At 43.0% G+C, this 12,397-nt stretch overlaps 1 protein-coding gene across 7 annotated transcripts in view; it reads right to left on the bottom strand.

The window, feature by feature from the left end:
* Positions 1 to 7,973: 7,973 nt before the first annotated feature.
* The window catches only part of TBC1D14 (TBC1 domain family member 14), a 767,086-nt gene continuing 762,662 nt past the window's right edge, over positions 7,974 to 12,397 (bottom strand). For all 7 annotated transcript variants that reach the window (XM_085642453.1, XM_085642450.1, XM_085642454.1 and 4 more), the window contains one exon: positions 7,974 to 11,204. In XM_085642453.1, the coding sequence (XP_085498579.1) occupies positions 11,139 to 11,204 (66 nt within the window). In that variant the 3' untranslated portion in view covers positions 7,974 to 11,138. The remainder of the gene's footprint in view (positions 11,205 to 12,397) is intronic.

Below are 12,397 nucleotides of genomic sequence, written 5' to 3'. Positions count from 1 at the left end.
GTCATCCTGGCAATCACGACGCCGACGACGGACCTGCAGACGACGCCTAGCGACGCGCAAGGGTATTGCGGACTAAAAATCTTTCCGGATCCAGCCTGACACCTGGGGATATTCTAAGGTAAGGAATCCAACTAATGTGTTTCTTTCAGATTAGCGCTACATGTTATGTTGGGTTACTCCAGAGCAATAGGTGAGGTGGCAATCTACAGGCACCATGAATATACGAGGGAGATCGGAGTCACGTTAATGGGCATGGTTTATGACCAGTGTGCTTTGATACAATTCTTGATCTGCGAGTTTAATTATCAAGAATGTCTGAGAAGTTCAATTTTCACGAAGTTCCTTGATTACAATTAGTTTTGTTTAATTCTCAAGGAAGGCTTATGTGCATTACACAGTCTGAGGCCTTGAAATAATAAGGATGTGTCTCCAACTTTTGACCCCTTGAAAGTTTGTTGATGGATCAGACACTTAGGTTTCTGGCCTTGGTGCAATTTCTGCAGTAGACCTTGTTGACAGTGCAACGGACTTCAAATCTGAAGCTGGTTTTTCCTGAGAACTTTCAGGGTGACAAAACATGGCCGAGCGGCCTTATAGACTGCAGCTGAAGTCCTTGGAGAGGCCCTTGTAGGTAACATAGCAGAAGTCCTAGCATTTTATGAGTAAGGCTACCGGCTCCAGCAGGTCAGATTGGGATATTTGAAGGCTTGGAGACAAACAAGAGTGGAGTTAGATTATCTCTAGTATCATGGCTTCATGGACAGTTGATGGGGTTTCCTAAGGAAGTGGGGACCCTCAACAGGTAATACTAATCAACTTTCACTTAGTGCACAAGTAAGACTCCCATTAATTTCCTGCGGCCTCCAACACCATTCTCGCACAATGTCTTTTATATCCCAAATTAATTTAATCCAATTTCCTTTATCATCTGCCTTGATCCAAAGCCTGTTATAAGGGTCATATTCATCCTGCCTCGAAGAGGAACCCACAGGAATCTGTGGCACCGGATAATGAAGCATGCCAGAACTACGAGTTCATAAATGTACCGTTGACTAGCAAGGTGCACTCACGAGGGCGTGGCTCTCAGAGTTCATGGTTTCCAAGAGCCTGTTTGTTTTTCAAGAAGTGACATTCTCAGAAGGCTTGACTCATATTCATGCAGGAGGCCCCTTCACAATATTATTAGTTAAGTGCAAAGGTAGTTATCAACACTTGCTTGTTACACAGGTATGTTGTAGCAGAGTCACTGATTAGGGATGCTAAGGAAAGTAAAAGTAACACTGTCACAATACAATTACGAACTCCAGCTATGGGGTGGATTCACAGAGCATACATTCTGTACCCTGGCACCTTGTCTCAATTCCTTCTCAACAAAATGTTTATGATGTCTGCCCTGCAAGTGACTGATTTGTTCCCAGCTTCCATGCCCTGGTCCTTGGTGGAAGTTGGCCTTCAAGTTACCAAATGCCTTACAATCTCACTAACCTTGTCAGTGAACTGCTTCCCCTCCCGCACAGTTCCACCTGGTAGCTGATGCCCCTGACCCTTGTTGGTCTGTGTTCGAGGCCCTCTTCCACCCACAGGCACCTGCCTGCACCTCATCCCTCTGTGGTCCAGTGGGGAGCTTCTCTGTTCTGCCCTCTGTCTCTGACTTCAGCCCTTCATTTTTTCTTCCTTTCATTTTTCACTGTTTTCACTTTTCTTCTCTCTTCCTGCTTTTGGTGCCTATTTTCCTCCGTGCCCCTGTCGCTGCTCATCACCCACGGCCCGCCCCCCTCCAGCGCCAATTCCCACTTTCCTGCCTCCTAGCTCTCTCCCTCACATTACGTATGGCGGCTGCTGTGCAGTGAAGGGAGCAAGCCAATTGACCTTGTCAGTGAACTGGTTCCCCTCCCACACAGCTCTGCCTGGTAGCTGCTGCCTCTGACCCATGCTGGTCTGTGTTCAAGGCCCTCCTCCACCCGCAGGCACCTGCCTGAGCCTCATTCTTGGTGCTCCAGTGGGGAGCTTCTCTGCTCTCTATCTCTGACTTCTGCTGTTCTCGATTTCTTCCTTTCTTTTTTTGCTATTGCTCACTTTTTTCACTGTTTTCACTCTTCTATCTTCTTTTTTGCGCCTTTCTCCCTCTGTGTCCTCGCCACTACTCGTACTCTGTGGCCCCGCCCCCCCCTCCTGCGCAGATTCCTGCTTCCCAGCTGTCCAGTCCTCCTCCTCACACTACTTATGAAAGCCGCTGCGCGGCCTCACAACTGGCACGGCAAAGGCAAGCCCATCTGCACCTGGACCATTCCCAGCGCCACGGACCCTGGTTCTTGGACCATCCACGGCTATGCCAGCACCTCTACACCCTAAATACCGGATGCCATACCACCTGCCATCGCTGAAAGACACTCTGAGCTCTTTCTCCTACCGGAACTGCAGCTGCACCTTCGCCTGCTACCGCACACCTAACCCACCCACTGCACGACTGACAATTACCGCACCCAACCACCACAACTGCATCCTGCTCAACACATGCTCCCTTCACAAACACGCCACAGAGATCTGGGACCTGCTCGACTCAGTCGACCCAGACAGCCTTCCTCACAGAAACCTGGATGAACGCCGTCTCCGCCCCAGACATCACCACCACCATCTTGGACGGCTACAAGATCACTCACAAGGACCGCATCAAACTAGGCACCCTCCACCTTACCACCCACGCGATGACCAACCAACATGAAGCACCTCATACTTCCACCTCCAGGTCCAGACCAACCCGAACACCACCCTCGCGGCACCCTCATCTACAGAACCCCGGACTCCACCCACCCTTTAGTGACTCAGTCATAACTTCATCGCACCCCACGCCTCGCCTCCAAAGACTTATATCCTACTTAGCGACCTCAACTTTCACCTGGACAATCCTAACAACAAAACACGTCATCCCTGCTGGAGAACCTCACCACAGTCGGATTCAAATAACTGGTCACCTCCCCAGCTCATTCAGCAGGACACACGCTTGACCTCATCTTCTCCGCCAGCGACATCACCACCTTCAGCCATACCACTGAGCTCCTCTGGACCAACAACCGCTGCGTCCACTTCTTCACCAAACCCACCGTACACCACCACACCCACTGCTACCCTCAAAGAACTCAAAGAAGTTGGAGCAAGGTCACCGAAGAGCAGCTCACCACCTCCCTCAGCGAAAACCCCCCACCGACTTCAACAGACGCTAATACCGCAGTACACAACCTCAACTGCGCCGACACTCTGGCTGCCCTGAAGAAAGCATCAAGTAAGCTACACTCCAAGAAAGCCAGCTGGTTCTCTCCAGCCCCTCATGAGTCTAGACACAGCTGTAGACAGCTCGAGAAGAGATGGAGAAGCTACAAGACACCGAAAGACCACTCCGCCTTCAAGACCGATGTCACCGCACACCACCACCTCATTAGAACAACAAAGAAAGTGGCCCTACAAGAAAGGATCAACACCAACGCACTCAATAGTAAAGAACGTTTTGCCATGGTCAAAGAATTTGCCAGACCCAGTGCAGAAACAGGAGACATCCCACCCTCCCAAGACCTCTGCAACAACCTCAGCAACTTTATCCATCGCAAGATTAATAGTATATACTACAGCTTTAACAGCTGCGATACCAAAGACCCTCTGACCCCACCCACAATCACAGCACCCAACGACACCGGACCACAGCAGACCCTACTCAGCTGGACTCCCCTCACTACTGACGACACCCTCAAGATCATGAAAAGTATTCACTCTGGAGCACCCTTGAAACCCTGCCTGCATCGTATCTTCAACAGAGCCGGGACCACCATTGTGCCCGAATTATGTCACAATATCAACTTCTCCATCAACTTCACCACTTTCCCAGAAGACTGGAAACACGCAGAGATCAACCCCTTGCTGAAATAACCCTCTGCCAATCAGACGGACCTCAAGTACTTCAGAGCTATCTCTCTCCTCCCCTTTCCAGCCAACGTCATCGAGATGGCCATCAACAACACAGCTTTTTGGGTTCATCAAAGTGAACTACATCCTGGACCTCTCCCAATCCCTCTTACGAAGCAACTAGAACACCGAGACGACCCTCCTTGACAGAGGAGAAACTGTAGCCCTCATCCTCCTGAACCTCTCAGCCGCGTTCAATACCGTTTCTCACCGCACCGTATGCACAAGACTTCACAATGTCGGCATCCGCGACAAAGACTGGAATGGATCCGCTCCTTCCACACTGGCCGAACACAGAGTCAGATTACCACCATTCCTCTCTGAACCCACAGAGTTCAGCTGCGGAGTGCCTCAGGGCTCCTCCCTGAGCCCCACTCTCTTTGACATTTAGATAGCCCCGCTCACAGCCATTGTCAGGCACCACGGACTCAACATTGTCTCCTACGTCAAAGACACCCAGCTGATTCTCTCCCTCACTAACGAACCCACAGTCGCCAAGGACAAATATCACGACGGGATGAAGGCTGTCACCACCTGGATGAAGAAAATCTGCCTCAAGCTCAACTCTGAAGACCAAAGTCCTCATACTGGGCTCCACCCCCGCCGCCTAGGACTCCTGGTGGTCCACAGGACTTGGAATCTCCCCCCACAGATCACACACAAAACCTTGGCATCATCCTGAATTCCTCGCTCACCATGAGCCACCAGATCAACAGTCTCATCATTCTGCTTCCACATGCCACGCCTGCTTCGAAAGATCTTCAAGTGGATTCCCACTGAGTCCAGACAGACGGTCATGCATGCACTCAGCAGCAGAATCGACTACAGCTACGCACTCTACGCTGGCATCACCCAGAAACTACCCATAAAACTGCGGAACATACAGAACACCTCCGCCAGACTCATCCTCAACATTCCCCGCCGCAACCACATCGCCGGCCACCTGAGAGAGCTTCACTGGCTCCCAGTCAACAAAAGTATCACCGTTAAGATCCTCACACATGCCTACAAAGTCCTACATGATGCAGGACCTGCGTACCTAAACCACCATCCTCATATTCCACACATCCACCAGAGACCTCCGCTCAACTAGCCCTGGCTACCATCCCACTTATCCACAAAACCACAGCCGGAGGAAGATCCTTCTCCTACCTCGCAGCAAAGACCTGGAACACCCTGCCTCTCCACCTTAGGCAATCACCATCACTACCACAATTCAGGAATGACCTCAAGACCTGGCTCTTCGACTGAACCACAGAGCTTTCGACGGACCAGTAGTCCCCCCCCCCCCCCACAGCACCTTGAGACCCTTACTGGTGAGTAGTTGTGATTTATAAACCCTAACTGATTTGAGACATGCTCTAGAAGCTAGTCCTTCCATCAATGTTACATGCAATAACCTATCTCGGTCAACACAAACGGCCATCTTTAGTGTGTTTAGGCTTCAGCTAGCAATGTAACTGTACACATCAAGAATAGTGTGCAATCAAACATTCAATTACAGCATGCAGAGAAAATCTTGCAGACGTGCTGCACATCACAAAAGATTGGATTTATATTCTAAAAGTTGGGGTTCAACAACAGCTGGAAAATCCAAACAAGACAGAAAAGAAGCTTTGCATACATTGCACTCCATTGATTGAATCTCGTGGACATAAAATTAACCAATGTCTAAAGTAGGCAAAAGAAATTTAAAAAAAGAAAACCTCTGGCTTCTGCACACTCCTGGATTATGCAAGTTCAGACTGCAGTCAAAGAGGTCACAGGGAACAGGTGTGAACCACTGATTGGAGTCAGACCACACTGATGTTGGCTCATTCTCTTGCAACTCTCAAGACTGCATACATCAGCGTTGTCTTGTCCGGATAAAACATATCTCTGAGTTTCCGTTATCAAATAAATTACCTCAGCTCAAACAGAATTTTAAGAAACAAAATGCTGTGTCAGAGGCTCCTTTGGAAAGAAACGGAGATCTGGTTGTCGAAGAAGTCATTAAGTTTGTGTTATGCGTACTGGTACTTGCAGCCTTGATTTCATAATTTCATAAAAAATTCCAGAACGCAAAAAAAAAAAAACTAAGCTGGATGGGCAACTCATGCACAGACCTGGGAAACGTGAGAGCTCGGTCTGTAATCAATAGATCAAAGACACTACACACCATGACCCAGCTAGTGTCATCCAGTGGCACCAATGTGGATTAAACACAACAGAACTTATCTGAAGAGCCTGGTGTATTTTGTCTAGGCAAAGAAACCAAATAATTAAAGTAAAACCCTGCACAACTTCGAGGGCTCACTTATCTTATAGGGTTAACCACTATTAAACATCAGTGTATTGTGAAGCTTCAAGAAGGCATCACAGCCAAAAGCAAGCTATCCTTCTGTCTTCATAAATTCAGACATTTTTTTCCAGTTCAGGAGGATGTCTTTGATATTAATCTGTTATACAGCACCACATACGAAATAAAAAAGAAAAAGGGTAAACTTAGTAACCATAAAACTGATAACTGCACACGTTAGTGACTTGTGAGTTGCAAAATATTGGCAAAGCTTAATTAACCATGTTGGAGCAAAAATGAAGAGAAGGTTGATGGAAAAAATGGTATAAAACAAAATCACAACGCCCAAAATAAGTCAAAAGAGGTCACTGACAATCAAAAACACCACAAGTGCTGCATCCCTTTGAATGAAGATCCTTATGGTAAGTGAAGTCTTACTCTTTTCACAACTTTGTGCATTGAAATCAGTTGTATTAAATGAATTTCGAAGCAGGACTGCTCCTCTTCATTGCAATACCAGTGTATTATGCATTTTCTTCCACACCAAAGTCATTGATTAGTTCTAACCAATTACATTTTGCTCCCAAGGCCACCATGTGAACTGCATATTTGTTTGGTAAGACAGAAAGGACATATTTTGAATATAAACGGCCCAAGAGGCAGATATACCCAGTGTTTAATTTTACTAACAACAAACTTCTTGCATATAGGAAGGTGTAGAAATCTACTTTCATCTAGGATCATGGGTGATGTCCTGTAGAAGTCTCCAAGAGGCAGAAGCAAGGTAGGAATGAGGATGAGGGAAATGAAACGCTGAGAATGTCTTCAAGCCTTTACACCCATAGGCAGCAGATGGAGTCTGTTCTGGACTCCAGGTTCCCTTGCTGTGCAGACATTTTATCTAGCAACATTTCAAAATCAATAGATCGAAAAGAACATGGATGTCACAACCTCCCACATCCATACCTGCAATACACTGTGCTTCTTTTTGGTCTGTGGGCTAGCTATTATTGGAAAGTCAGTTTCTTTAACTGGGCTCTGGTAGACAAGACAAGGAGTTTCATGATCCATAGCAACAGGCATGGTCACAAAGCCCTTAGAGCACCTTGTCTGGATGTCATTAGGCCTCTCGCTCCCTGAGCAAAAGGTGCATGCAAAACAAGGTACGATATCGGAAGCACCAACAAGAATAAAGGAGAAATTAGGTGAGAGTTTACAGCACAGAGGAGACAGACTGGCCACTACAAGGTCCCATATGTAGTGCAGTTTTAATTGCATAAATGTAACTACATCTTATATTCAGAGTTTTTGACAAAGCTCTCAGTATGACCCATATTTTACATTTGTGACTGACAAACATTTCCAAATTCATATCTACATATCCACCCTATCACAATAATTTGTAATATTGGGATCCTTAGGAAAAAAATATGACCGTTTGGAAGCAAGTATTTTGGAGATTTTCAGAAATGTAAACTGCACCATAATTGGAATGCAATATCAATTAATAGATCACTTTATTACAGGCACATTTATATGTTAAACGACCAACTGAAAGAGAAAATATCAGCTGGAGAAGTCTGGTCCAGGATAAGCACAAAGTCGTTACCCACTCCTCAAAAAAACCATGGAAATGTGTACCGTCGCTCAAGATAGTTATTTATACTTCACATAAATAAAAGTCATATACTAGTAGAGTCTATTTGTAATTAATTTAAAAAAAAGTCAGTGAACGTCAACATTATTTTCATGACTTTAATAAAAACATTAGTCCATAAAAGTTATAATTCCAGTTTGATACACCCATTTAGCTCAATAAAACAAAAATGTTAAACTTTAGCTGTACATTAAAAAAGTAAAAGGGAAAAGCAGCGAGGCAGCGCTGATAATCCAATCTACTATTGTAGAAAAACAAAGTACCCTTAATATGATTTATTTAACTGAAATACAAAGTTTATTATTGATTTAAGATGAAACTTCTTCCATGAAGAATACAATGGTGTTCGAGTACTAAGCTCTGTATTAGATCTTATGTACTGAAATAGCATCATAAAGAAACCAAAACACCTTATTTTTGAGCCACGCTTACTAAGAGTTTCAGGAAACTTTTTTGATATAACATTCTGCCTTTGTACACGGGAACAAGTACCCATATTGGCATCATGATTAACTGGAAATCAAGAACCTTTTGACTTCACTGTAAAAAGCCAGTTGACCTAGGTCACAAAAATGAGTCCCATCTCATTCTGATCACAGCAGTAACTTTTCACTTCATTTGACTGAGTATCTATACCAGCACTGTTCCCCAAGTAAAACATCCCAGATCTACGTTTAAAAACAAAGATTGTGCAAAAGTCATTATTGCATTGTTATTCTTCATTATAAGAACACAGCTGTACTCAAAAAGAAATAAAGGTAGAAATATATACACATCAAACCCAAATCAAAAACAACAAGCCATTACATTTGTACATAAACAGTGCATATGTGCCAGTAGGAACTTTTTCACTTTTGAAATATTCTCAATTTATTACATTCACTATTTTAATGATGTGAAAGAAAACTCTACAGTGGTCAAAAAGTGCCTTTACTTTGAAAACATGAATGTATGGACGGTTTAAGAATGTTTACACTGTAAAAAAGAAAAAAAAAGTCACAGTGCAAGAAAACCAGTTTGTATCTTATTATCTGGCTTGTTCTGCCAGGTCAACTCAGCATGTTACAGACTATACATTTTATTCTTCTTAAATTATCAGTGAACACGGATTTGCATTTAGCGTCGTCCTGCTAAACAACCACAAAGATGTCACTGAAGTTAAATGAAGCAATAGATGGATTGCCTACTTTCATAGCCCTAATTTAAGTGCTGAAAGAATAGGAATTCAACTCCCAACACGGAACAAATTATGTTAAATCAGAGCACACTGTCAATGTGACTTTTTGAGCAGCACCTAAGTAATAAGTTAATGTGGTTACTTTTTGGGGTGATCCCCACCACTATCATCATCTAATGCCTCTTAACTCCACGACGCACTCGCCAAAGAAACAGCCAAAATGCCGTAACTAAAGAGGGCAGTAGTAGCAAGATACCTGACAAGCTGAGGTCTATGGAAATATGCCTTATATTACAAGCACATATGTAAGTTTTTTTATTGGACAAATAAACGGAAAACAATCTTCATTTTATTGGACGATACAGTTTCAATGGGAAAGAACTGTTCTAATAAAGTGCAAATAGTTTGGATGTTTTGCCTGCACGCTTTCTATGCAAGGAGCTCAGAATAAACTAACACCACACCACTCAGGCCTTTATTTAATCTGTTACTGAATCACACAACCTGCGTTTGAGATAAGCTAAACCAAGCAAAGCTAAAGAAACACGACCATTTAATTTAAACCAATAAGTCTGCCATCTTATGTGTATTGGTTTTCCAATCAGATCTAATTATTGCCAGAAATAAATAGCAAGTGACTTTGCCTGAGCTGCTCAAGTTATGAAGCACTGATGTTGCCATAAGCTCCAAGTATTACCTTGGAAACAGACGGTGAAAAGAACCACTGCACTTCTTGGCATTTCTGTATATTACATTTTAAACCATTAGTAGCAAAATACAAAAAAGATCACTCTACACGGATTTAGCATGTAGTTCTATTTGCAGCTACTGGTTAACACATAATCTAACAGTTTCTTGATTTACCAAGCATATTGATTTTTCATGAAGTTAATAATGGGGAAAACAATCAGATAACCATAAAAGATTATTAGTAAACTTGATGAGAAGTTTTTACAGGACTCGGATACAAACCATTTTTCTTAGCAGCTCTGCAATGTTGGATTTCAAATGTACGTTCCATCTTATATAAATTTCTGGTATGAAATCAAACAACATCTCTGAAAATACTATAGCACTCCTGTTTTATGTAAATCTTTTTCTACTGTGGCCTCACATAATCTATGGTTCAAAGACACTTTCTAAATTGCACCATAGTCACTTTAATCTATGGTAGAGTGGTGAACGACGGTTCATAAAATGGTCCCTCAACTGTTGCCTGTCATTTTTGTTTTGGCTCTATAGAACTACTCATAAATGTGAAGATTTATAACTTTTTGCGTTTAGTGCAACAGTTCTTCAGTACGTCCTTTAGACTTATCCATTCTTTTTCTTTACTGTGAAAGTAATAGATAGACCTGGTGAACACAAGACTCATGAAGTTTGTCCTATTGTGAACAACACACCTACAACACAGCCAACTCTATCTCAAGGTGTTGAAACCCTTCTACAGTTTGGTTATATTCCATCTACTGGTTTCTTGCCTCAATGAATATTTTCTTTTGCTCAGTCGACTGATAATTTAAGGTTTTACATTAGATGTTTCTTTGGTATTCGGATTGCGTTCTCGGCCACACCGTGTTTCACGAAAGTTTCGAATGCACTGCTATTTATTTGAAAACAAATCTAGTACTGTATAAGAAAGATTATTCTGAATCAAGCATTATAAAGGAGGCATAGTTCTTAATTTGGTCAGACAACCCCTTGCAAGCTTCCTCTTTGCTAGTGAAAGATAACTGGTCAACATAATTGCAGACTGGCCTCCCACAAATGAACCAGCATGAGAACAAACGGAAAAAGGGTACGAGTCTTCCTTACGCTTTTAAGACGGGGTATAAAGTGAGATGGTGTAATGGTGCACAAAGGTATAGAGAATACAGTACAGTAGGTCAATCCACTGAGTTTAAGGCTTAGCCTTGGGTTAATTATTCAGAACATGTCTTTTTTAAGGCCAACTCCAGTGCGAAAACAAAACCTCCGAAATAAAGTTGTTCATCACTGCATAAAAGTCAGTCAAAGAAATAGCTTTGCTATTTCTTACATATGTCCCAGAACACTTTCATGCCAATGCCATTTCAGCGTTTCAGAGATGGACTTCCTCTTTCCATTTCCCGGTTGTCTTTCTGTAAAGCAGCTAGTACCTAAAATTTCAACAAAAAGACAAAAGTATCAGCGAAGTTTAACTGTTCAGCTTGTACAGATATTATCAGAAGTCTCCATAAATTAAAAAGGAAACCATATTATCATTCCACTTTAGGTACAAAACACAACAGCTGTGACTAATTTATGGCAAATTTAGGGCTTCCAACAATGGGTCCTTCGCAATCGAACCAGTACTCTTCAACAACCCACCAAAAATAAAGAGCAATATATCTGGTTAACGGTGCTACGTTCACTTTTCAGGGAGGTGGCATCCTGTGCATACCACAAAAGAGGATGATCAAATAATATCTTGCCTGCAGGGGCTCTTTTGGGCAAAAAGGATTACATTAGATTTGTATTACTAGGAAGTGTGATAAAAGATTTTAGTTACAATGTAAATCAATTGTGGATGGTTCCATACTCATTTTAGGAATTGGGGAGTATTCCAAGGTGATTTTACCCTGTGGAAAAGCCTTCTGCTGGGATTTTTAAGAATCATGTTTGAGTGAAAACGGGTTTCTCATGATTTCCCCATAAATGTTATGTAAGGTGCTCCAGAAGCCAAAGTCAAAGTCAAAATGAACTTTATTTCGGAGAAAATCTCCATAAAAGGTACATAAAATTGATAATATAAAAGAACATTTAAAACATACATTAGATGATTAAAAAGTGGTTAAAATACTTGCAACATTAAAAGCACCAGGACATCTATATGTCCGCTAGTTACAACAGTCATGTACAATTTAACCCGGTACAAGTTAAATCAGGTAAGCGTTTTCAGGTACCGTCTTCTCGTATGCCAGAAATTTGGCCACAGCAAACACAATGTGAGCAGCCATTTCACTCTTGAGGATTCTGAAGGCTTCATGACACCTAATAAAACCCAAATTCCTACAAATGGGAATGATCCATTTTCTGCGCGCCTCACTATAGCCCGGACAAAAAAATATAATGTGCAGTTCGGTTTCATCACTTACTCTGCATGCCGGGCAAGTGCTGGGCGCGGACTCAGACCAATGACTAGTGAGTGCACGGATTGGCAAAGACCCGTGCCTCCATTGTAGATAAAGCTTCCTAATTAGTACAGGGTAAATATTGTCCAGGGTTGGTTCTAAGCTGTAGGCATTTTTAGTGCAAAGAAATTGCTCCGTAAGGGGCCCTAAGATTTTGGAAGAATACAATGTGGGAGCCT

The sequence above is a fragment of the Triturus cristatus genome, chromosome 2_2 (genome assembly GCF_964204655.1).
Source record: "Triturus cristatus chromosome 2_2, aTriCri1.1, whole genome shotgun sequence".
Classification (NCBI taxonomy): Eukaryota; Metazoa; Chordata; class Amphibia; order Caudata; family Salamandridae; genus Triturus; species Triturus cristatus.
Note: the sequence above shows the minus strand (reverse complement) of the source record. Positions and strands in the feature narration are given on the sequence as shown.